The sequence below is a fragment of the Salminus brasiliensis genome, chromosome 15, assembly GCF_030463535.1.
Source record: "Salminus brasiliensis chromosome 15, fSalBra1.hap2, whole genome shotgun sequence".
NCBI lineage: Eukaryota > Metazoa > Chordata > Actinopteri > Characiformes > Bryconidae > Salminus > Salminus brasiliensis.
The window spans coordinates 24,268,017-24,293,878 of NC_132892.1; the positions used below are offsets into that span (position 1 = coordinate 24,268,017).

General features: G+C 40.3%; 1 protein-coding gene across 2 annotated transcripts in view; it reads right to left on the reverse strand.

Annotated features, from left to right (window-relative positions):
* The window catches only part of arhgef7b (Rho guanine nucleotide exchange factor (GEF) 7b), a 38,195-nt gene extending 13,933 nt beyond the window's left edge, over positions 1-24,262 (reverse strand). The window contains exons 1-9 of one of the 2 annotated variants that reach the window (XM_072656763.1): positions 23,886-24,262; positions 18,555-18,638; positions 10,081-10,165; positions 9,736-9,869; positions 8,483-8,684; positions 5,856-5,944; positions 2,151-2,245; positions 1,766-1,861; positions 25-147 (exon numbers count right to left, since the gene is read on the reverse strand). In XM_072656763.1, the coding sequence (XP_072512864.1) occupies positions 25-147; positions 1,766-1,861; positions 2,151-2,245; positions 5,856-5,944; positions 8,483-8,684; positions 9,736-9,869; positions 10,081-10,165; positions 18,555-18,638; positions 23,886-24,050 (1,073 nt within the window). In that variant the 5' untranslated portion in view covers positions 24,051-24,262. The remainder of the gene's footprint in view (positions 1-24; positions 148-1,765; positions 1,862-2,150; positions 2,246-5,855; positions 5,945-8,482; positions 8,685-9,735; positions 9,870-10,080; positions 10,166-18,554; positions 18,639-23,885) is intronic. The other variant, XM_072656764.1, reaches the window with a different exon arrangement.
* Positions 24,263-25,862: the final 1,600 nt, after the last annotated feature.

Consider the following 25,862-nt stretch of genomic DNA (forward strand, 5'->3'; position numbering starts at 1 on the left):
AGTAGGATGTACATATGTATTTACCTGTGTTGCGTAAGTACACTGACAGCATGGGGGTGATTGGAGCAGTAGGCTACATAAAGGCTCTTCATCTGAGTCATGAGGGAAAGGAAGAACCCCCCTACCCTCTGCTGATTCTCGGGAAGTCTAAATCACAGACAATAAAGGAACAATGAATCTTTTAGATCTCCAGTAACCACCAGGTTAGTGAGCTCTGGAAGAGTAAAGCTGTAGTGGTTAGTTAGTCGATGCAGTAACACTTCTTTTTGTTCCATTACCGCGGTGTCTAAATACGCAGTTGTATCCATGTGTATCAAGTATCAACAAATCAAATATTCTCCCAAAAAAACTAAACAAGACAAAGCAAATCAGGTGAGAACTTTCCGGCCTGAACAATAAGTGGGTGAAGTACAGACAGTAACCACTAGATGGAGCTGTAACAACACAGAAAGAATAGTATGGCGACACAGTGTTCTTAAAAGCCTTTTCACTAATGAAGAATAGGGACTCTTTAAAACAAAAGAGCATGTTAACAAAATTATGCAGAAACAGTGTATTGACATTTACACCACTTGCTCACTCTTAAGGGTCTCTCAATTAGGGCCTTATGTGGAAACCACAGTAAACAACCAAAACTATGCATTTGGGTGCACTGTATAAGAATAAAGTGGGAAAGGAAGGATCAGGGCTTCTGCTGCGCACACGCCCATGCTCAAATGACTAACATTGTTTATGAATCCCAAGTGTATTTATTTATTTGTTTATTTTATAAACTTCTCTGGATCTTTTTGGGAATCCTTCTTTTCTTAGATGTTCATTGGAAATCATCTGATGCAGAAATTTGTTATAAAGACACAGGAAACATTGTAATTTGATTACTCTTCCACAATGGTCATGGGTTTTGCAGCTCAGTAAAACAGTAGTAAAGCAAGTCTTTCGCAGTTAAACTGGGATTTTGGTTTGCCCAATTCTATGGATAGTTCTATTAAACATTTTCTTGGTCCTCTGGACCTTATATTTTATTTTATTTTATTTTATTTTGTCTTTATACAAAAAACGATGTTAAATACTTAACATATGGACCACAGCAAAATTAAAGTACAAGACAGTAAACTATCCTGCTCTCTGTTAGTATCTTTTAAGCTTACAAGGCTGAAATTGGTTTTTTATTCACCAGCCTCTCATTTGAACTTTGTATTTCATGAAGAACCTCTGCTTCTTAGGCTTGAGGTGGGTTGGCTTGCTTACTTAGGGTGTAAAATGGTAAATGGTGGCTCTTTTGCTTTACATTATTATTCTTATTCTTCCTCTTTTTGTTGTTGTTGTTATTATTATTATTATTATTATTATTATGAGATAGTCCTTGAGACTTGTTGCAGATAATGAAATCTTTCCAGTTATAACATTCTGAGTCACTGGCAGCACATCAGAGAATGGTTTTGTGAAGAAGAGACAGGTTTAGCTTGCTGTCATGCTTGTCATTTGTGTATTTTGCAGTACAGTTTTGTGTTGAATTTAACTCAAAGTGGCTAAGTGGCCTCAGTGTCCTCCGTTCTGAGAAGTTTTTATTCATTTTTTTTTAACAGATTAATCTGAAGGTGGGGCTTTAGTGGCAGTGTGTAAACACAGATGAGACCGTTTCTTTAAATCAGAGGATTAAAATGACAACAGACAGGATTAATCATCAGCGTTCTCAGCATCCTGAAGGTGAAAATGACTGCAACACTGTTGCTACAGCAGCTGAACAAGTTACGGAAAGTCTTACTTTGTGCATTCCTCCAGGGACTGAACCAACGTCTGTTGGAAAGAGCTGATCTCCTCTAGATTGCCTAAAATATGAGCGATATCAGCCACAGTCAGACTGAAAAGGAGAGAAACAGAGAGAAAAGTTGAAACAGTAATGAACTGTAAGCAATAGACACAATGTAGCTTCTACTTCATAGCTAGGAGGGTACTCCAAACAACAGAAGAACTAAATGAACATAGCAGAACATGCTTTTATAAGAACACTTGAAAGTATCTATTGCTACTGGAGGCCAGTTTTGTGTGGACCAGGTGACATGTGGACCAATCGCAACAAACAGCTTGTTGAGAGTTCTGATCAGCAAGCAGTGCACACTACACTGCTAGTTTTAGAATGTTTACTGTACCGATCTGTAGGCTGCAGTAGTCTGAGGTACGTCGAGAGAAGAGTCTGTAGTTCTTTACAGTATTCTGTCTCTGTCTGCAAAATGTTCTGGACAACCTGTAGAAGACACACAAGAAAAAAAAAATCTATAAATTTGTTTGTCGAATTTTCCCCTTTTTCTCCTTATTTGCCACTGCCAATTAACCCACCCATTTGTAACTCCCCCAAGTACTAGCAAAGCTCAAAACACAAGGAGGGTAAGGACCTCCGACACATGCAAACGCTCTGAGGAAAGCTCAAAACTGTTGATTTCAGATACTTTTGTCCATATAGTGTATGTAAATATATACCGCTTACAAAGAAGTCATCCAAAATAAAGCCTAGCCAACTTTGGTCTTTTTGACTGACAGTTCAATTACAGGCAGGGTCCACAGAGACCATTACTTCTAAAGCAATTACAACATAGAAAAGAGAACCATCGTCTTTCCCTTAACCAAGAGAGAGAGGGAGGGAGAAAGAGAGCGCAAAGAGATATGACAGAATCAGGTCAATTACACTGGAAAAAGTCTAAATTCTGCTTTCTCCAACTTCTATACAGACCCACATTAGAAGAAAAAGCAGACCGGGGATAGATAAGCCGCTTTCAGAATTTCAGACTATTATAATGTCTCGCTTTTAAAGTCAATTCAACTTTAAAGAACAGTAGCAGAGATGAGAGCATCAGAAATGACCTTGTACAACGAATAAAAACAGCAGAACACAGGCCTGCTCGTCTCTGCATTTCAACAGATCTATCCATGCTAACATCTGTAGAAGCTTTGAAACCCTTAGAAATGATGTGAATTTGACCTGCATCTTCACAGTCGTGGCAGAATATTATGACCACCCCTGGTTTGAAACCGTTAACCCGGCCCATTATATCAACTCCACTGACCGTACAAGAGCACTTTGTAGTGCTATAATGACAGACTGTAGTCCATCTGTTTCTCTGAATACTTTGTTAGCCTCCTTTCACCCTGTTCTTCAATGGCCAGAACCCCACAGGAGTGACCACCACAGAGCAAGTGTTATTTGGGTAGTGGGTTATTTCCAGCATTGCAGTGTGCATTGTGGATGCACTGGTACGAGTGGATCGGACACCGTGTTGTAAATTGAGATCAAGACCCATACTTCCCAGAATGCTGTTCTATCACAGGTTATATCCTTTACATCGTACTGAATAAGACTGCATGGACTGCTCTTAGATCAGGGTTCTTACTGTAAATGCTTAATAACTATGAGCCCAGATCATCGTTTAGGAGCCATTTAGGTCTGAAGGCTTTATAAACTTGTTCCACAAAGCTGCTGTTTAAAAGTACAAAACTAAAGCATGACCACAGCAATTAAAAAGAAACAATGCTCATTGTTGAAATGAATGGACAGGCTACACATTACTGCATCACATTTTCTCCATAACGTCAACACACCCCACCAACAACCACTAAAACTGAGCGACAAAAACAACAACATACGGACCAGCTGAAAGTATTTGCCCACACCGTTTTATCAATATTATCAAAAATGTTGAAGATAGCTCAAAAATCATTCAATATTTACTCAGTCCTGATGACAGTGCAAGCCCCTAACAGTTTAATAATATAAGGGATCCCCCTGTTTAAATAAAATTTAAATTTTTTTACAATGTATTCAAATCTAGCCTTTAACATGAGAATAACACTACAGAAATTTTATTATATTATTACAGAAAATTCTATTTTTAAAAAACAGCTAAGAATTATGTGTAGCTCCTATATTTTAAAGACTATAATAGGACTGAACTTTAGTTTATGAAGTAATATTTTGGAGTTCATTATCAGTTACCAGGATTTTTAGCCCCTTAAAATCATTGGTGGTCATAAATACTTAACAGTTGGTTAGAATCACCTTAATGGTTGGTAATAAAAATTTGCAACAATTCAATACTCATAACGATCGGTTAAAAAAAAACCAAAAAAACCCCTGTAATAATCAGTTACATACACTCTGAACTGTGGGTCACGTAGACTCGGACCAGATGGTCCTACACCTAATAACAATACACAAACACCAGAGAAACAAAACCTTATAATCGCTGATAATCACTGATTTCTACAAAATGCATGTTGTGCAAAGCATTGTGTTGAGATCTCTGGCCATGTAAACCTAAACTCACTCATACAGGACAGGATTACAGGATACAGGTCAGGGGCTGGGCTCTCACTGTCAACTCCAACTAAGGCACAAAACCTGACTCATCTCACACATACACACGCACACAAAGCCAGACAGCCAAAGGCCCCAGGCACAGCTGGCCTAATGGTCAGTGAGATGAAAACAATGACCTACATTACCACACTGCAATCAGACAAAGCAATTAAAAACTAGTCACACACGGGAAGTGTGGTAACATGCATAATATTTATATCTGATAAACGCAGACATAAGAATAATCCAGAGGTCGTTTATAGCCAGAATAACACATTAATTCAACCTTAATCACTAAAACACACTCTCTCTCTCCCGGACAACAGCTAAGCCTGAAGTGAAGAGAGTTCAATAGAGCACTGGGCCATGAACTTATAAACTCACTTAGACACACACACACACACACACACACACACACACACACACACACACACAGCTAAGTCATTAAGCATGCTAGGGGCTAGGATAAACACAAACAGTGCAACCAACTGCACAAAATGCTGTGCAAGCTTTTCGTTTTCTGCCCGCTTTGCCAAAGCCAGATTAGCTGCACATTTTGGACACACACAGTCAATTAGACTGTCTGAATCAAAGCTATAAATAAAGCATTGTTCCAGGCACGAGAAATAAACCCAAAAAGTCATCCACCATCCCTCCACAGGCAGCATGGCAGCAAAGTAGCTTAGCAAAAACAATGCACGGTCAGCATTAACAACCCAAGAGTACTTACATGTGGTATTATGTACTAGACAATCCCAGTGTTGTGGTTGGGAGTTTATATATAACAACATACTTCTATAATAGACAACAGAACCAAGAATTTTGTACACTCATAGTTTTCTGAGATCATTACAGGTTTGAAATTATACATACAGGGTCTGAAAGATCTCCTAATATGTTGTTTGTGGTCCCCCAGCAAACTGCACCTTGAACAGATGCTTGCGTTACCTATCAGCAAGCTTTGCCAGAATTCTGGTTGGCTAACTGACTTTGAAGTTCAATTAAATTTGCTGGCTTCCTGGAACAGACCCTACTTTTTAAGCACAGTCCACATATTTCTGATAGGGCTGAGGTCAGGACTTTCCATTGCAAAAGCTTAAATGCAAGCCTGCTTTTACCATTCCACAACCACCTTTTGGGGTCACTGTCTACAGGGTGGGCTCCCTTAAATAACAAGCATAAATTGGCAATATATATGTATACCATTTATGTTCAAATATATCTGTGTAAAACCTGCTCTTCAAGGACATGGCTTTAATTGAGGTAAAGTAGATGAATGCAAACCAGCTACACCTAAAGCATGAGGAACTGAAACTTTCCAAAGAATACAAGACATTTGGAATCAAATTTTTGACGGGCAGTGTACCATCATTCATATCTGCCTGCCTCTCCCATGTGCATCTCTAAAATACAGCAAGCGCTGTTGAATTTGCCCATCAGATCCCATCATGACCTAATTTGCTGTCTGCCCATCTCACAATGACACCACATTCAGCGCTCTTACCAAGTTATAGTAGGTCTTGCTAACAGCGTTGGTCTCAAACCCTTTGGGCGGACTCTTCAGCGTCCCAGACTTGGGGGAGATGGGCTTGTCTGCAAAGCAAAGAGGGAGGGAAAAAAATAGGTCACACACTCCAACCAGCATCTGGAATTATTTTGTTTCTATTATATTGAATATTATACGTAAGCTTGTCTTGAAGGCAAGATGAAGAGAAAGTACATAAAACAGCAGGGGCAGCTCAGTTCACAGAGTTCTGTCACCCAGCGTGTCTCTCTTTCAGCTCAGATATCCAAAGGTACAGAGAAAATGCAAGCTGGCGTGCTTGTTTAAGACACTGCAGGGATACATTATGAAACGTTTCATGTGGAAAGGGAAATTTCCTTGGGAAAAGAGGGCATGGAGGATGAAACAGAACGCCCTGAAATTTTCATGAAAGACTGGCTGAAGATCACTAGTAGGGCTGTAATGGTAGCAGAATATGGCTTTTCATACCAAGGCGAGGTCCTTTTTCTCAACACACTACAACTCAAATGCTAAATAAATCAAAAAGACTAATTAAGTAAGTAAATTATTTAAACATGGCCTTATTTAACTTCTTTCTGAAGAAAAGCTGTGTCAGTGTCTGATGAGGACATACAATACTGCGCAAAATGCATAGGCATCTATAAGCAACTGGTAAAAAACTGTTCTTTGCAACAGAAATGTCTTGTTTTCAAAATGTGATGATGTGATGATATTCACAGTCATTCACAGCCATTTTCAGAGGTGAAAAAAGAAGAAATAAGTGGCTGAAAATAAATGTAATTAATACGTCTACAAAGAAGTGTCAAAATACACAACAGTATTACATGATACTGACGAGACACTGATTAAAAAAGCTGTATGTGGAACTATAGAACGGTGCACCACCACTCTTAAGCTTCATGATTCTTCAGGTTCTTGGCAGTCATTTGGGGGTTTAGATTATCCTTTTTTTACCAGCATACAAACCGTTCTCTCCAAGAGTTGTCTTGGTATTCCAGCTCTCACGAACTTAGCCTTTAAGAACATTCCCCACTATAGAAACCACAAGCTGAAGCTCTTCTTATAGTCTTCCCCTGCTTTGACAGCATTGATTATTTGTGGAGAGCTGCCTAGAGGAGTCCATGCTTGCAAAGTTTTGAAGAGTTTGGAAATTTGTCAGATCCTAATTAAAACTGGTGGCATGCCTCAGGTCTAAAACCTTGTCAAAAAAAGAAATATTTTTTGTGTTGCTTTGTGACACTTCTGTTCAACAGGCCACACTAAAGGTTTTGATTTTTCAGTTATGTTATGAAAGAGTAACTGTGTATTAGGACTTTTTCATTTCATAAAAAAATGAAGTGAAGTCTGCGATTTTAAGTGGCATTTGCATCAGTTTATCAAATGTTTCACTGCCTAACTGGTCTCTTATTTCCATTACAGTCCCATTTCTAACATGCAGGGGGACCAAATTCCACAAATCTGTCTGAACAAAGACAGCAGAGCGTCAAACAGAGTCATGCCATATTTAGCGGAAGGGAAATAGTGCTTGCTGGCTGTGGCACTTCCCGCCTTTGTTTGCGGATGGGGTTTCCTTCCTGATCAGGCCGGGGTGCACAGGCTGTGATGTCATCTGAAAGAACCCCCATTCAACTGAGCAGGCGTGGACGCAGTACAATACTTCTGTAGTTTCGTAAAAGTAGATGTACTCTCTATCATATTGACAGTGTTCCATCCCTATTTCTTCATGAGGAAATGTACAAACAAACGTACAGAGCTAATTTCATTACAGTATTATGACTGAAAATACTTTTACTGCTGATACTTAAGTACATTTACAAGCAAGTTCTTTTACTCAAGTTTTGCAAGTGCAAAACATCTGCAACTGAGATGGATACTGAAACATCACTCATTCACTCTCAAAATGAAAATGATTAAAAAGGTAATTAACATTTTGACAATTTTGCAACATTAGATTTTTTAGAGGAATTGTTTCTGTGATTTAAGCCTTTTTTTATGTGAGCACACTGGTTTATGACAGCTCGGAGCCACTCTAAGCTTCACACTGACTCTGCCTCTATTATTGCATAAGCTTTGAGCTTTAATCACCCCTTTAATGCCCAATTCATTGCTCAGAGGGAGCTTTACAATGCTTGATTCATAAAAGCCACATCAAATGGGGTTTCAGCACACTCTGCCATATCGCAGTGGTGTCAAGGGATGGATTTCAAGCTGCATAAAATTTAAGCTCTCAAAACCATTTTCTAGCTTTTAATGGGTCAATCAGGAATGGCTGTGACTGGCAGGTGAAATTTCCGTACTATGAACAACAAAGGTTTTCAACTGATCTTGAGGTAAGGGCCCTTATTTAGTGGTGCTTGATTGCATCTTCAGATAATCAGGTCAATGCTGTTAAACACAACCTTGCATCTCCAAAATGGTAAGATTAGGGAATTTAAGCATGAGGGGTTAAGAGGTGTGGCTGAAATTGAAAGATGTTGTGTTTAAAAAATAAGGTTTATTAGCCCCTGTCCTGTGTAGTGTACTACAAGTAGGGATATGTTTTGCAATAGCCAGCTGGACTCAAAGTGACCATACGGAACAGAGCTTTGGCTCAGGTCAAGACTCACCACTTCCTTTGATCTCCTTGACATAGTTGCTAGGGAACCAGCCAGTCTTGCCATTGTGTGTCCCCTCCCACCAGCCGCCATCTTCCTGCCGCGTCACATGGATGATGTCGCCCTTGTTAAAGCATAATTCGTCCTCATTGGTCTGCTGGAAATTGAACCGTGCCTTCACCAACAACTGAGCCGAACTGTTCTCCGACATGTCCTGATATGCGCGTGTGTGTGAGAGAGAGAGAGAGAGAGAGAGAGAGATATATAAACACATTTATAGTCTCTGTATAGAGTGGTATTTCAACATGGGACCAACTGAATTCCTAAAAAATGTGTTTTTCTTCATGTTAAAGGCGTGTGTTCACTAAAATACAAAACAAGCAACATCAAAGTAACTGCAGACCCTATTTACACCTGGTCACTTTATGCATCTTGGGAAAAGGCTAAGACACCCAAGACGCATACAAATCAGATCACTCAAACCATTTCAGGATGTGGTCTGAGACGCATTTGAGCCACATTATTGCACATTCAACTCCTCCCAGTACAACCAAAACACCAGTCATAGTTGTGATTGGATTTCAGTCTGACTAACCGGAGACACCTCTGATCAACTGTAAATGCTTGTGGTTAACATCTCAATAGGATACAATCCAGATATTAGTGACATTAAATAATCAGGTTTAAATGGGGTCTCAATTCTTACATTTCTGGTGAGATTTACTGTAATAATGATACCCAGGTACCCAGGTACTCTGAGTTCCCAACGTGGGGCACCTAAACAAAGCCCTTGGTTGACCCTGTGCTCACATCTTGGCTTTCTAAGCATGCTTATGTAAAGAGAAGAATTTCATTGTACTGCTTAAGTGCAATAGCAATATCACATAATAATAATAATAATAATAATAATAATTATTACATTAGCTCTAAAAAGCTATGTTTTGCCCAACCATGTCCAGAAACATTTGGCCATATAACATACTTTTAAGAAATTCAGCCAAGATACTGTCCAATATTGTACAAAATGTTTAAATCTTTTATCCCAACTGAAGTGCCCCCCTTCACTGTACTACTAGTACTAACATTCATACACAAGTTTAGCTGTGGTAGCAATGGTTGTGTACATACCGGTTTTAGTCCTGGCAAGGAAGCAGTGCTGGTTTTGTTAGTACATTGTTAACTTTAATATTGATCTGGCTACTGTATTTTTTTAAGTACTTTTATGCTACTGTTGTTTTTTGCATGCTACTAGTTTAAGTACTCACCAGACTGCGGTACTGGTTGTGCAGTGCTCTGGATGATCTTCTGTGGGAGGACTGAGTGTTGAGAGAATCAAAAGACTTGATCCGTAGACAGGAGGACTGTCGCAAGCATACAGAACCACTCCCTACACCGATGTCTACACACAGACACAAGCAAAAAACAAAATTCAATTCAATCAAAGTTGAATGAACTGCTGAAACTGCAGGTGAACATATTCATCTGACTCTAGAAAATAAAAATGTTCTACACCTTAATCTTAACTAACTTGTGACCTACAGCTTTTGTAATGTCCAAGTTTTCTCTGGAAAACATATGAAAATAAACATACAGAAACACACACCCCTTACCTGATGTTGCTTTGTTGAGCGCCACCAAGGAATTCAGCACCTTGGTGAAGTTCTGGCCCTGGAGCAAGTCATCAGGCTCAAACGTCTGCACGCAGAGAGAGAACCAAACTGAACAACCTATTCAAACATCAAATGTTTAAACTGCCTTCTTCCCCGAGGAAGCCTCAAATCTACAAACTATTAGAGTCAATTAGACTATTAGAGTCAAGGTATAAATTCAGGAGTATTTCTTTTGGGCTGTTCATCATGATATTCTAACAAAGGCAAAAAACTGTTCTCTCAGTAATGGTACTTAAAAACATGCAACTGAGTGAAACTGAATCACTCCACTGTTTAAAGAAAACACAGGGAGTTGTCAAGTTTACTGTGCTCCTTTTTAATCTTAAGCAAAGCTTGTGTCAGCCCCAACCTGCTAGGGTTTCCCAAAGGCTGGGCAGTAAAACAGTAAAAACTGAATAACACAGATGTAACTTGGACCCTGTAAACTGCGAATGCACTGATGTCCATACAGTACATTAATATGATACAATAATAATAATAATAACAACAGTGATATTTTATGGTTATTGTGATCACACACACCACATGTTTAAGGTGTGTGATGAACTCCATGTCTAATTAAAACAAGCAAGTCCTAGTCTTGCTGAATTTCTGGGAGTGGCTGATTACACTGATTTCTGAACATATGATACAATAGACAGGTTGACCTGCAATGTAAAAAATGGCAGGCCTAAATAAAATAAAATAAATAAATAAATAAATAAAAGAAAATCATGAAAAATCATCAGTTAGACTTCATGTGCTAAGAGGCAACTAAGCAGGGTTAAATGAACCATTTATTTAGTTAAATTTAGTTTGCTAATTATCTTTTTTACTAGGGGTGGAAAATATGGCAAAAATATTAGATCATAATAGACAGACTACTAGTGCATTTAAACATGACCGACTAGGGTTTTTCTAATAAAACAAGCAATCGGTGTCCTTGACATACTGATAATACCCATGATATGCTAAAATCTGTTCTCCTGATGCACACTTTGCTTTTATGAGTATGCTACGACAAACAACTGCCATCACGTGAAGTCGGGTTGAACTATTTATTTTTAGGTTGAACCAACAAACCATATTTTACAGACTGTGGAGCTGATCTGACACAGCCCACAGTGTGGCATGGAAAGAACGTATACAGTGCCTATTACTCACTCACTCATTATTCACTCTTTGAATTGTGTTTTTATACAATTTTTTTTTATACCTTTTACTGTTTTTATAACTGGAATCTGGAAACTGGTCAATAAAAAGCTAATTTTATTTTTATTGACCATGATTCCACTTATAAAATCAATAGCAGGAGAAATCATCCAAAGGGGTTATTAATTTTACAGGCACTGTACATGTAAAAGTGTGGAACTGGCGTTCGACTGAACTTCTTTTAAAATTAAGCAAGCATGCATAGCGTAAGAAACATTTAACACACACTTTGAGCTATAACGTCAAACCATCTCTACAGTAAGCAGCTGTATGGGAATGATGCTCAGCGCTGTAAATGTACCCCAGTATAGCATATGCAAACACAGCAGCGGCATGCAAAAAGCTAAACAGAGGCAGCCATTCATACAGTGCCACCCTTCATCCCAACACCCAGCGCTACAGGCCTGCCATGAAAACGCTGCTCTCGCTCAAACACACCCATGAGACAAAGGCCATTAACTTTGCATGAGCGCAATATGACCAGGCATGCAGAGTCTACCCAGGTAGCCGACTATAGCAGGAAAGGATAACGCACAAGTGAACCAGATCAGTGTTTAGTACCAGAAAGCTGACTAACACACATAATCAGCTGTATAAAATGTAACAGACTACAAATTAAAAGGTTTTCTATGTGCAGTTATATGAAAAATCAGGACATTCCCTGAAAACCTTTGCCTTTTTCCCCACATATATTAAAATGTAGGGGTATTTGATCTTCATTATAAGACCATTGATAGATGGAGGTGATACTTTTTTTTTTTTAATTTTTAGAAAATCTGCCATTCCAATATGGCCAGGTCAGCCTGTTCTATTAGCAAGGTTAGCCCAAGAGCAGACCACAAAACACGTAAAGATATCCTATAGATAGCTCCTGCCACAGTTGATGTTAAAGTACAGCATTTCCCATCAGATAGCAACCAAGCACGCTCACCAGGGCATCAGGGCACATTGTTCCAGGAGTCCTGGTCCTTGTTTAGGTATCCTCTGGCAATCTTTAGTCTTGCCATAGTGTTTATTTGACAAAGGTTTGACAGCAGTAATTTTACTTGTAAATTATTTTCCAGACATCAACTGTGGGAAATTACCTGTAGGCCCTTTAAATTACATTGTAGGATTGTTGGAGACCTCTTTACGCATCTTGAGGTCTGCTCTTGGGACTCCTCCAGAATCCCCTTTAACCATGACAGGCACAATCAGAGTGAACCTAGGAGGTTGCCTGACTTACACACTGAAAAGATGGCAACATTAACCAAATGAACATCAATGCTGAGGTAAGCACAAGTCCATATATGCTGACTCTACTCTACACAAGCGAACAGAAAACGTGGTATAATTAAATAAAGTTCATATGATTGATTTCTTTGAGTGGCCTCACACACACACACACACACACACACACACACACACACACACACACACACACACACACACACACACACAAACATTCACTCATCGCTGCTCCTTTATCCTGATAAACTGTGAGGATTTTGTATGTGTGTCTAGCTTTGTAGATTCTAGACACCCTGCTGCTCTGGCAGTCCTTCAGAGCCCTAACCCAGCCATCTGGCCAGATAAGCCCAGCTCTCTGCTAGCATTCGACAAATATGGAAAAGCAAATGTTACTGACATGATACCAATTTTAGGGAATTGAAGAATAAAAAATATCCATAACTCATTTTAAATGCGGGTTGGGTAATATGACAATATAACTGAGATAACCTGTGTCCTTATGTGATACTATGAGCATGCTGTGATCATAGCGATAATGGTAGAGGTCAATTTGAGGTCTGGAGGACCAATAAAACTTTCCAAGATTACTGCTGGCTTTCTAGAAAGTAGGGATGCCCCGATCCGATCCAGCGGCTAATCCAAGTATTTTTAATGAATCAAGTATCAGCTTTTCATTTAAGGTGGAATGGCAAGTTTGGGTAAGAGGACAACTTAGCTATTAGCACACAGTACACAGTTAAAATCGTTTGTCAGGAAAGGTATGATTTAAACCGCTGTTCTGTAAAAGGTCTGTCCATTTTTTGCTGTTTTTGTCCACGCCGCCAAAACTAGCCTAATAGGCCTAATTGTGCAAGGACAAAGATATTTTATTAAATTAGATCAATTTGGGGAGATACGCTCAGACTCTGTCTTTAATATTAAATTACGCATGGTTTAGAAATAAAACTATTGTGGAATCGTCTTTAGATCTAAACCAGAACTAAATAGCGTGTTCAGAACCAAGGAGGAAGTTAATATACATCCTATAAAAGAGCAAATCATAGCTCTTCCCTCCTGACCAGGGCTCACTTGTAAGTGTGACTACCACCATACAATAAATGAGTTATTGTATATCAGTAGTCAACAAACAGCAACAGCTATGAACTATAAGCATTTTAAAGGAACTGAATGGTCTGGCAGGTCAGACTGGAGTATAAGATATAAAAGACAAGGTTTTAATGAGGTCATTTATATATAAAAAAAAGCTGTTACCAAACCAAATAAATGAGCTTAGAATGTCTCATTATAGAAAAATCTAGTGTTTACTACCAGCACATCTTACCAAAGTTATGGGGCTGTACTACTTATAGAAAAACAAAGATCAGATCTGTATCGACCGACAGTCAGCATTAAGGTACTGCAATCGGACATCCCTGTTAGAAAGGCAAATCAAAACCCCCTGATAAAGCAAGCATACCAAGTATACTAAGGCCTAACGTACCCGTTCTCTTGTTTTCATGCTTAAATTGTCGATTAGTCAATAAATATATTTCACCATCTTATAACTTTACCAACTGTTTAAGATGCTACAAGTAAAACACAAGGACCTGTTATATCAGACGATTAGCCTAGAATATAACATTAGCACACACTTCAGACATATTTAGTGCCAACATGTTGAAAATGCTACACCTAATTGCCAACACAAATTGTTATGGCCCACATGGAGGTGTCATTTCTGTTGATGAGGGGCAAACTAGCTCTTCCTGTCTTTTTGGGCACCACTGGACAACAAAGGACAATAAAACTGCTTCCAAGAAACTATATTAAGAACCCTCTTTGGTACCAGGCAAACGCTCCAAAGTGACCACTCTTACAGTCATTTCAGTAGTGGCTGTAGTGGCTGCTTGATTAACGCTTATACCTGACCAATTTCGAGGCAAGTGGGTGATGATATAAGCCTACAGACTGCAAAACGCTAAACCTTTCATTACGTGTTAGCTACATCAGGTTTACCAGTTCAGTGCAAAACTAGAGAAGAAGTTACAGTTCAGTAGAGCTGCAACAACAAATCAAGACCAGTCAAACCAAAAATTGTGTGAGTGGTTAGTTGGCTTGAGGACACCCACCCCCTCTTCTTTAAATTACATGATTAGAGGGAAACACAGTCAGAAGAAAGTCATATATATGGAAACACTTCACCTTAACACCACTATAAAAGGTTTGCTGTGTGTAAAAGCAAGAGTGGTGTTGCAGCACAAACGTCCTACATGAGCACCTAGAGAACATCCACAGCAGAAACACAACGAAGCCTTAGCATGTTTAGTAACTGTCAGAACCACTGCTAAACGGTGGTAAAGATTTCAAATGATTTTCAGTTCTGTTTCAATACGGCAAACACAATAAACACCATTGGCTGAAAGACTGTCTATACTGTGTGGCTAAATTCTACCGAAGGCAGCAAGGGGCTTGCTTGATCATCCGGATACAGACCAAAAAAAAAAAAAGTTTCCTCCCCTGACCTTTTGACCTCTCTTTCGACCACAGAAAACTATGTTTTAGGTCACAAGGTCACAAACATAGCTTTTGGAAGTTGCTCTCCTGGGTGGAGGTTTTTGAAAACTTTGTGGATGGATGTGACAGGAAAAGCTGTGGAAGAACGTCTGGAAGAGCTGCTTTAGGACTCTGCGTATCTGATGTGATCAATCACTGGCTGATATAGTGACATGTGGTCCCCATCCACACAAACTACTTCATTTATCTTCATCATTAGATATGAAATAGTTGGAAAAGAAAAGCAGCTCTGCTACATTTACCATTACCACATTTACCTGATGCTCTTGTGCAGAGAGACTTACAACTGTGTGGGTTTCACTGGTATGTGAATGTAGTGTTTAAGAGTCTTGCCCAAGGACATTTACTGGTGTAGTGTGGTGTGCTTGGTTGGCTGGGGAATAAAACCCTTTACCATATAAAGCTATACCAATAGAATCAGCCAATCTCCACAGGAGTACCTGAAGTGTAATGTACGATTAGGTCTTCTCAATTCTGGCCCTTCATTATAGATAAACTAATCAATTATGGAATTTGTTGTTAGTTGCAGGCCAACTTTAGACACACAAGCAAGTGTTGATCAACACCATTTAGGACAAAGTGAGACCTGCCTACAGTTCTAGTTTATTACTAAATAAAAATCTGATTACAGGTTTTGGCATCTAGGTACAGAGCTATAAAGCAGCCCTGAGGGCATCTTAACCAGAAAAGACATCAGCAGCAGATAACATCTGTTTTCTTTTTACACTGTCTTAAGCGATCATCAGTGAATCTCTGAAACTACTGTTTACACTGCTCTATTTCAGGTCCTTCTTTCCTCATTCCTTTGCAGCTGAGGTACTTCCCCCTATAGACACAACTTCCTGTACACCTCAGCCCGTCCCATTACAAACAAACGCCAAAACCAGTTTACAAATTGACGATGAGAGAAGCTCCTTCATAACGTCTCCTTCATTGCAGCATGACAGTATTACAATATAATGACCAGGGATGGGCACGGTACCACAGATTACCGTCTAACCCAACAACTCTTATTTTCATCCAAAAGACTGGGACCCTGTTTTTCTTACTTCTTCCGTGGGGTTTTCCCTCCCCTCCTTCAGTGGAGAGTCTCTCACTGGGTTGAAGTGTGCCTGCCCCAAAGCCATTAATGAGCTGCAAGATAGGCCTATTCAGCCCCGCTGCTCTATTCGCCACAATGGAGGGCTTGTCTGAGGCTGACCGTGGGCCAGAGCTGCGGACAAAGCCAGCGAGACTACAGGACCGGACATACATGCCTCTTCACAGCAATGGCTAACAGTAGTCAGTTAGTGCTTCCTTTAGTTACCAGGGAAGAGCAGTAAGAACATGAGGGAACCTCTGAAGTAGGCTGCCTTTCGAAAGTTTCCAAGATATCCCACAGCCTTTGAGAGGTGCAGACTGTCATATGCTGCTGTTGAGATGCCTTCAATTCACGAGACGACCCACCCCAAGCCTAAGAAATTCTTGGCGACAAAATGGCTCAAGAGTCAAGATCAAGAAAGCACATCCCATTAGGGACAAAATGGTTTTAATAAAACTATAAAATGTCTGAATTCTATGGTGCTGTGTAAGACTTACCTACTATATTCACTTAATGTTGACCCCTGAAGTACTGTCTTAGTAATATCTAATACTTGCATGCATTCCTAATATAAACTACAATAGTAATTTATGTATTTGCTCTAATATTCTAGGGATGTAACAATACAAGGTTTCAGGGATGTACCGATATGGGAATGCTTAGTGGAGGCCGATAGTCCCACAGGAAAATATTAACATTTATAAAAGGGTTATAAAAGCAGTAAAATTAATAAAATGCAGATGTGCACAATTGTCCTGTCCTTTCACAGTACAATGAATACATCATCAAATTTTGAGCAAATCTCTCACAATATCAACAGGAATCAAGATCATTGTCCACCCCTACAACTTAAGGCGTTTTCACACCTGTGTAACCAAAAAATTGACAGATATCAATGACAGATATAATCGCCCTTATGTGCTTATGCGCTTGGTTTGGACCAAACCAAAAAAAAAGGTCTGAAGGTTAAGGTTAGGTTGTATTAATCAGCTTAAGGCAACAGATTTACCTTTTTGTCTCACATATTCTGATTTACTGTTCTAACAAACTGAAACCTCAACACTGTGAAGCAGGGCTGGGCAATATGATGATATTTAATCGTATCGTGACAAACGTTGTTATGATAACAACATGCTTTTCTAAGCATGTTGAGGATATTGTTTGTGCTTAATAAACACTGGTCAACTGCAGGTTTCATTACAAACAGTGTAATCAGACACTGGTTTAATTAGATGAAGTGCAACAGTGCAAAACCAAGTGCAAAAATCATGGTATTCAGTAAGGACAATACCGTTACGGCAGAGTATCTGAATCGTTTTTTTAAATATGTCGCTACTGATGTATTTATTCTGTGATTACTTCTATAGTATATCATGAAACTGTGTCTACAAATTGTGATTGTGAACATTTTTATCATATCGCCATCACCATCATCAGAGGATTGCTGGTTTGAATCCTGATCATGCTGCTAGCCATTGACAGCCGGGGTGCCGAGAAAGCACAATTGACCCTACATCGCCCTGCCACCAGTGAGCAAAGCGATCATTGCGTGCGATGGGGGGAAAGTATGTACTGGTTTGGTACAAATTGGGGAGAAAATGGGTGGGTGAAAGGTGTAGCTACTGAATTGAGAGACTAGTGTATCGTATCGTATCGAACCGAACCAGACCAGGAAACCGAGAAAATGCCACATATTGGAAAACCATAAATGCCCATTTTATCAGGACAGCAACTCCAGCCTGTGTTAAATGGCAGGGGGAGGACCGACCATTTAGGAACATAAATAACATCAGTTATTAGTAACATCTAATAACACTGCCAACTTCACACATGAAGCTTACACTTGAATATTCATAAACATCTCACTAGATCAAATCTTGGGGAAATAAGCTACTGCAGGTCTCAACAAAGGCCATGAATGGCCATATTATAAGGACTCACAACACTGAGGTCTATGTTAATGGCAAGAGCAGGGCAGGACCCACCATTCAGAAACACAGCTAGCATCAAATATCTCGCCCCAAGTATAACGACATTAACAACACTGACTCCACAGCACACGCAAAACTTACCTTGAACATTAAAACGTTTGTTTTAAGCACTTTTTAAACGCTTATAAAGCAGCCAGGTCGTGATTTGTGGCGGTGCTGCACGGATTAAACCCAACCTCACTTCCAACTCCCACTGAGGCACAGTCTGGCGACCCCGTTTTGCCTCGCTGCTGCAAGCCCCAAACAACTAGCACTAGCTAGCAGTCTTAACAGGGGGGGGAACGACAGCGAAATAAAAGCTGAAGCCCAAGGTTTAACGTTCAAAGAAACAACAGGGCACAACTTTATCTAGAAAGCTCGACACTCACCTCCACACGGAATGAAGCACAGCCCTTCAGGAACTCCCTGATGTTGCTCGAGCACTCGCTGTCGGTCCTGGGCTCCTGGAAGACCTGCGTGAAAAAACCACGGGACAAACCACGCCGTTTAAAGCAGGCTCATTCGTCTCCCACATGCAAGCTGGACAGTCCGCGTTTGTTAACGGCGGATAACATCATCTCCCCAGTAAACTGAGAAAGCTGAGACAGCCAGCCATCCTCAGAGCAGGCAGCGTAGGGAAAGCGGAAGTGACGCCAGATGAGGGCGCTTGGCGCTGAGTGGAAGCGGCTATGCTTTGTTTACTAATGGCTGAAGTGCTTCCAATGGGCCAAAGCTTTAAATATCTCGTCCTCCCCCGCACTAACCTTCAATGAAGTCTTAACTGAGATTCCAGTGTAGGCTTTTAGCTGGCTTGCGAGGGATTTCTTAGTCAACTTATCCAGATAACTTAAGCCAAAAAGGCTGTCCAATGGCAAGGGGAGGTGATGGACATTCCTGAGCAATCCTCACTTTGGGCTTAACTTAAGCTCCCTGAGAAATCCTGCTTTGAGAAATACCCTCATATGAGCTTCCTTACAATTCCCTGGGCTGGTCTTGGAGGCCTCCATGCACAAATTGTTGTATTTGCTTGATTCATCTTATGGAGGGTACCTGACAAGATGCGCCTGGTTTGTTATAGGACAAAAACACAGGAGACCCCCCCCCCCCCCACACCCCCCCAAAAAAAAAACACATCTAAGCAAAGCTTTTGCATTAAATGATAGATGTAGACACACTTACAACTAGATCTAGACTTCTGTGGACCTCATCTGTACCATCACACCTTCCCCCATACAAACACACTGCACCCTGCCCTTACGACTGGGAACCCTATGCAGCCACACTGCACATGAATTCACACCCATCCAGTGCCTTTTTTAAATAATGTAAACATTCAGATTATACCAAACCTGTCCATTTAAACTGCTTCAAACCAGTGCAATATTGTAAATAGAGAGAATGTATAGTATACGTTAAGGTGTGAATATTCAGTATTTCTATTTTGTAAGTATGTGGGGTACTACTTTTTGGTACTACTGTGAGGGACGATGCACCCAAGTCTTTCACTCACCTTTACACCTGTGTAATGTGACATGACAATAAAAGTGATTTCATTTGACTTTATTTGGCTTTATTCATTTACTCATAAAAAGCAAGTATCTGAGTTGTCCAAGATCTCTAGACTCCTACCTCCCTAGAGAGCTTTCCTTCTGCAGGGTTCAACTGCATACCAAATATAACACACCCCATTAACACTGATCTAAACTGAAATCTGGCCCAGAATTAAGCTCAGTTTGAGGCGGTTTGAAAAGAGGACGTGACTGGCTTTGCATGTATTGGAGGTGACGTGCTAAGTCCATACCCTCCTAGAGTCGGAAGCATTGCTAGTATTAGAGGGGGCTATAACGGGTGGGTTAATTGGCAGTTCCAAATTGACAAAAAATATACAAACAAAATTAAAAAAACTTTTTGTTTTTGCTTAGATTAAGTCACTTGCTCTTCATTGCGGCACTTAATGTGACCAAACATTATTTAGCAGTTAAATAAGCTGATGTGACGGGGTGGAAAACTATTCAAGGACACAAGGACACAGAATTACATGCTGACTAAAGATTACCCAAAGGCATTTTGGGAGATTCCAAGGTCAACTAAAAGTTCTTCAGTCTGATAAAACCAAAATGGAGCTTTCTGGCCATCAGACTAGAAGCTGTGTTTGGCAGACACCAAACACGGCACATCACCACAAACACACCATACCCCCATGAAACATGGGGGTGGCAGCATCAATTCAACTCCTTCACAGTAGTAATAGGTGTCTTGGTGGCCTCCCTCACTAGTGTCCTTTTTTTTAATGGTCACTCAGTTTGAGGACGGCCTGCTCTAGGCAGAGTTATACATGTGCCGTATTCCTTCCATTTCTTAATGAAGGGTTTAATGGAAACTCATAGGATGTCCAGTGACTTGGAAACTTGGAGTTGCATGGAGTGTTCTTTTGTCTTCATGGTGTATTTGTAGCCAGGAATATTGATGAACCTTCCAGACAGCTGTTTTTATACTACAATTTACTGCACTCAGATGATCTCCATTTCACTAACTGTGAGACTACTAGCATCAATTGCACCACCTGGACCTCTGATGACTTAGGTCAGTTACTTAAAGTGGGTGGATATTTATGCAATCACCTATTCTACATTATATATTTATATTTAATTGCCATTACTTTGTAGAAATCTGTTTTCACGTTATCATGTTTTTGGTAAATCGTAAATTATATTGACCATGTTTCCATTTCTAACAGCAATGGATAGGGAAAAACATACAAGGGGTGAATACTTTTTAAAGGCAGCACATACGAAGAGAAAAAAGATCTACCTTCTCTGCTGCATTTGTATTACATTTTTACATTTGGCCTTAAAGCCATCTTCAGTCTCGAAAGCTTTCACTTTCACTCATTCCACTGCACGAGTTCAGTCTGGCATTATCTGAAGAGTGAACATTTGTGCAGATGGGTGTGACCTGTGAACATGTTGCTACACCAAACTCTTGCTGGAACCATCTGGGAGAAGAGCACTTTCTACTCTACTGAAGACAAACTTTTATTATTTAAGAAAGACATTTGTTCAGTAAATTTGGCACCAACTACAGATGGCACGATACCACAGTATACTGAAATCCTAAGTATCAACCAACTTTTAAAAGTGTGTTTTTAATTGAAACTCTTCGCTTAAGATGAGCATGAAAATGTAGGCCATCATGCTAAAATTACTTAAACACATGACAACTCCCACAGGAAGAAACCCAGTGTGACTCACATCACTCTGTGTAGGTGTGTGCCGTTCTAGACTAGATGTGTTACACGACTGGATTGGATGTACTCTTTTTTTCCCCCAGGATTTTCTGCTGATACTGGCCCGAGACCAATACCCATCAATAACAACATGTCATGTCTACCACCAGCTGAACCTCATTTATTTTGGTCATTAATGCATTATAAGTAAGGTAAACCTGAGGATGATGTAAGACTCCTATCTGATTCCTGACTTTCAAAAGCCAACCATATAATTAGACTGTAATCATGCCCAAGCTGGCATTTGAGGCCAAGAGATGACACTTTTCTGACTGATCAGTACCGAAGCCTTGGGTGTCAACCAACATCACTAATCTGATATTTCCTCTTTAAAATCCTCTAAGTTTTAAAACAATTGTATGTAGCCATTTTTACCAATTGCAGCTTCAGAATCTCTGTCATTGTCACTCAGGACCTGGAACGCTGCTACTGTACTATGGATACTAAGTTAACACAGCAGGTGAAACTGATCCAAATCTGATCTTTTATATGGTATTTCTCTAGCTCATTTTTATCTCTTATATGTGAGACATATGTTATCAATTCCATGTCAATTCCAATTTGGGCCACTTTCATATGTGGTACTAAAATCTGATCTGGGGCAGTGCAAGTCAGAACAGCCAGACCGAAATTAATGCATAAAGTTTTACGTCAATTCAACCCCAAATTCATGCTGAGGAAAATTCACAAGTACAAACTCCAGAGGATACTGTGTGGTAATTTTGCAATTGTGCGCGTGGTGCACTCTGGGATGCATTCTGGGATGCCTGGCTGGGCCAAGTCCACACAAGTAACCTCCTGATCTACTAACAGTGGCAGAAAATCCAGTCTACAGGACATTGTCGTCAGAATTGTGAGAGACAAAACTGATGGACAGGGACCGCCGGTGTGTCGGTCTTTCAAGACCAATTCCTGAAAGAACACTCCACAGGGAACGTCTGCTTCAGAATAAGGAAAATGTCCTGTAGCCTGGGATTTTTGCCACTGCTGGTAGACCCGTATGACCGTACACTTCCATACTCCTGCAGATTCAGCTACTTCCTTCACACTAAGGCCTTTGGCACACTACAGGTAGCTCAAAGTAAAGCATTCTCAGCATCTACCATCAGAAAGAGACCCAGACAAAAAGACTCAAGATTCATCTGTCCAAAGAACAGTTCCAATCAAGTCCTGGTCTTTGTCCTCGATAACACGGGTGGAACAAGAACACATCCGGGCGTTCGGACTAGATGGGAACTTCTGAATGGAGCAGCACTTGGGCTGCAGCTGATGGCGTTTCACAGGAACACAGGAACACTAGTACGTGGACTGAGAATCGGCCTTAGTTCCACTTGCCCTTGATTGTTGAAGTGACTGGTATGAGCACCATGGCCAGATCCAAAGAGCTCTCTGAGGCCTTCGGAAAGAAGGTCGTATGCACACTATGTTCAAACATGTTAAGGTCTTTATGGGTGTCCTAATTTTTCTGCCATGATTATGTTTTTATTTTTTAACAAGGTGAAAAACTGACAGAAAGGTGCACTGTGCCTTTAAATCTGAGGGGATTCCTCTTCTTCTCTCAATGTCAATGGCTGCTTCCTCGTAGGGATGGAGCCGATGAACATCAGCCACACAGAGCAGACCGCTTCAGCACGCAGCAGAAGCTCATTTTTAATATATATACCCACTACAAACAAATAGCTTCCGGCTTCTAATTAGCTGTAAGTGTTCATAAATCTCGGAACACAGTTTCTGCATTCAGCCTAATGAGCAGAAAGCGTCGTGTTTGTCATTTTTAGAGGCCTTTAGCTGGGTTAGTGATCCTCAGTGCAGGGCTGAAGCGGCGGCTTGATCGCCGCTGTTGTAACCGAACACCCCGCGTGCGTTACGCCTGACAGGACAATGAGGCTGGCGTGTGTGTGTGTCCCAGTGTGTATTCAGCGCTTAATGGGGACTCCAATGTTGTACTGAGGGGACATGGGGCGGGAATTAGAAAATATGATTTTAGTTGGAAACATAAAACAGCTAAATATAATATTTGATGCCGTACTGAGGTCTTCAGTTAGGTTTAGTTAGGCTTAACACCAGCATTAGGTGGAGACGTCGGTGGAACTAGCCCTCAAAGACAGGAAAACAAACACGTGTGTGAGTGAGTGTGACCCAAAAACAGGCAGCGGCAGCACCAGCAGCTGTGTGTGTGTGTGTGTGTGTGTGTGTGTCCCATCTCTATTAACTCCACCGGACCAAAAAAAAGTGTGTGTACAGCTTTGAATGACCCTGACTGAAATGTATGTTACACTAAAATGAACAGCAATCTCATAATATCGCTGTATTCATCTTAAATATACAGCTATATCAAATGATGTATATTTTCAGTGGTCCTGATCCAGTCTCCCAACCAAACCAACCCCTGAACAGTATATGTGTGTGTGTATTTTTTTTTTTTTTATCTCACCGTGAAGTTTAATCCCGGCTGTAGTCTCTCCAGCAGCCTACACAGCACCACACCGTCCCTCAGGCTGGACTGGAGGAAGCCCTCCGGGTCTGACACGGTCTTTTTGGGCGACTCCAGCACTCCCAGTGTGATGAGCCATGTTACCGTCTGCTCGGCCGAGTTCATGGCCACCTCTGTTATGTCCTCACAGGCTGAAGTGAACCCTGATCACACGAAACCATAGATATCCCTCCTTCTCCTCACCTTGGCCTCACGCTCGGCTGCTGTACTGGGGACCTGAACACTGGGGCTCGTAGAGACGAGGATATGATCCCTCCTTCTCCTGCTGGCTGCAGCTGACGATTTGCCTACATTTGTGTGGCGGCTCTGGTTTCGTTCTCCACTTCTTTTCCCCCCTTTGGCAGGATGTCAGCTGAACACCCCCACCCCCTCCTCTCCTCCTCCTCTCCTCTCCTCCTCCTCTCCTCCTCTCCTCCTCCTCTCCTCCTCTCCTCTTCTCCCATCAACACGAATGTGTTTTATACAGTATTATTATTATACAGATTTGTGATGTAAAATGTAGCATTGAAGAAAAACATCCAACCCTTATATATGATATATATATATTATATGCCTTATACATTATATATACCTTATATATTATATATCATATTTTATTTACTGTTCAAAATGACCAGTGAAAGAATGAGCTGGCTTAACTTCACAGTTTCAACAAAGTGCTTGGTAGAAACAAAAGCTGGAGAAAAGTGTAAAATCAGCCACATTTCATTTATAACCAATGCATTTCAGCCAGGATTGATAATATACTAATATAGATATAGTACTATATAGTAAACAAACATGTTTTCCTGGAAAACCCCTGGATTACAACAGCCTTCTTATTTAATTACACAACATCAGACCAACACCTGCAAATAGGTCAGCCCTACTCTCTAGACTGGGTGACCGGACCAACGAGGCCTGATGAAGGCCTGTGAGTCATCAAGTGCTGCTGGTTTTACTATTTCCTACAAAATAAAGAGTTTTGATGCGGAAGAATGGTAAAATAGCTTTGAACCAGTAAAATGTTCTTCTTGGACTATTTTGCATTATAAACACACATTATAAACTCCTGGATTTGAAAATGTTGTTTTTTATGATGTCCTTTTAAACACAGTGTGTCTTTTTAACTATTAACCATCACAGCAATATTCTGTGATGCAGCTTTTAAAGGCACTGAACATTCACCTCGGACATCTGATTGCCATCACCACCACCGTGTCCAAGCCTGACAGGGTTTCAGAGTAGTGTTTTTTTTTCTTTCAGATGAAAGTCAAGTCAAATGTATTTGTATAGCTTTTTACAACTGTTGTGATCACTAAGCAGCTTTACATAATTAGTAATTAGTAAAAGACAGAGACAAAAAAAAGAAATAACGTAAGAAGACATGAAGGATCAAAGACCCCCAGAGAGCAGCCAACGGCGACAGTGGCAAGGAAAAACTCCCTCAGAGCCGGAGGAAGAAACCTTGGGAGGAACCAAGACTCACAAGAGGGACCCGACCCGTCGTCCTCTGGTCAGAACTATTTAAACATTAATGATAAAAATGACCAAACCATCTCTACTGTTGAACTGCTCTGATCATAATCATAATATATTAACATGGTGTAGATAGTTAATAGTGGTGATATTAATAGTGGCAGATAGTTAAGAGTCCATTTAGGTTTTAATATGGTTTGACAAAGCCTGAATTACTTTGTTTACACCATATTCCACTATTCACTTCACTTCTCAGTGAATAGGTTTCCCCTTTTAAGGCATTTCTGCAAGATTCCTTCATAAAACTCTTACTACACACCACTAACTATTTGAGAGCACTACAGGAATTACATAGGCTATTAGGAATGCATGGTTATGTCAAAATTGCATTAGTATTAGTATTGGCAAAAATAATTGTTCAAATAAACGCATTAATATCAACCAGAAGATTAGATTTGA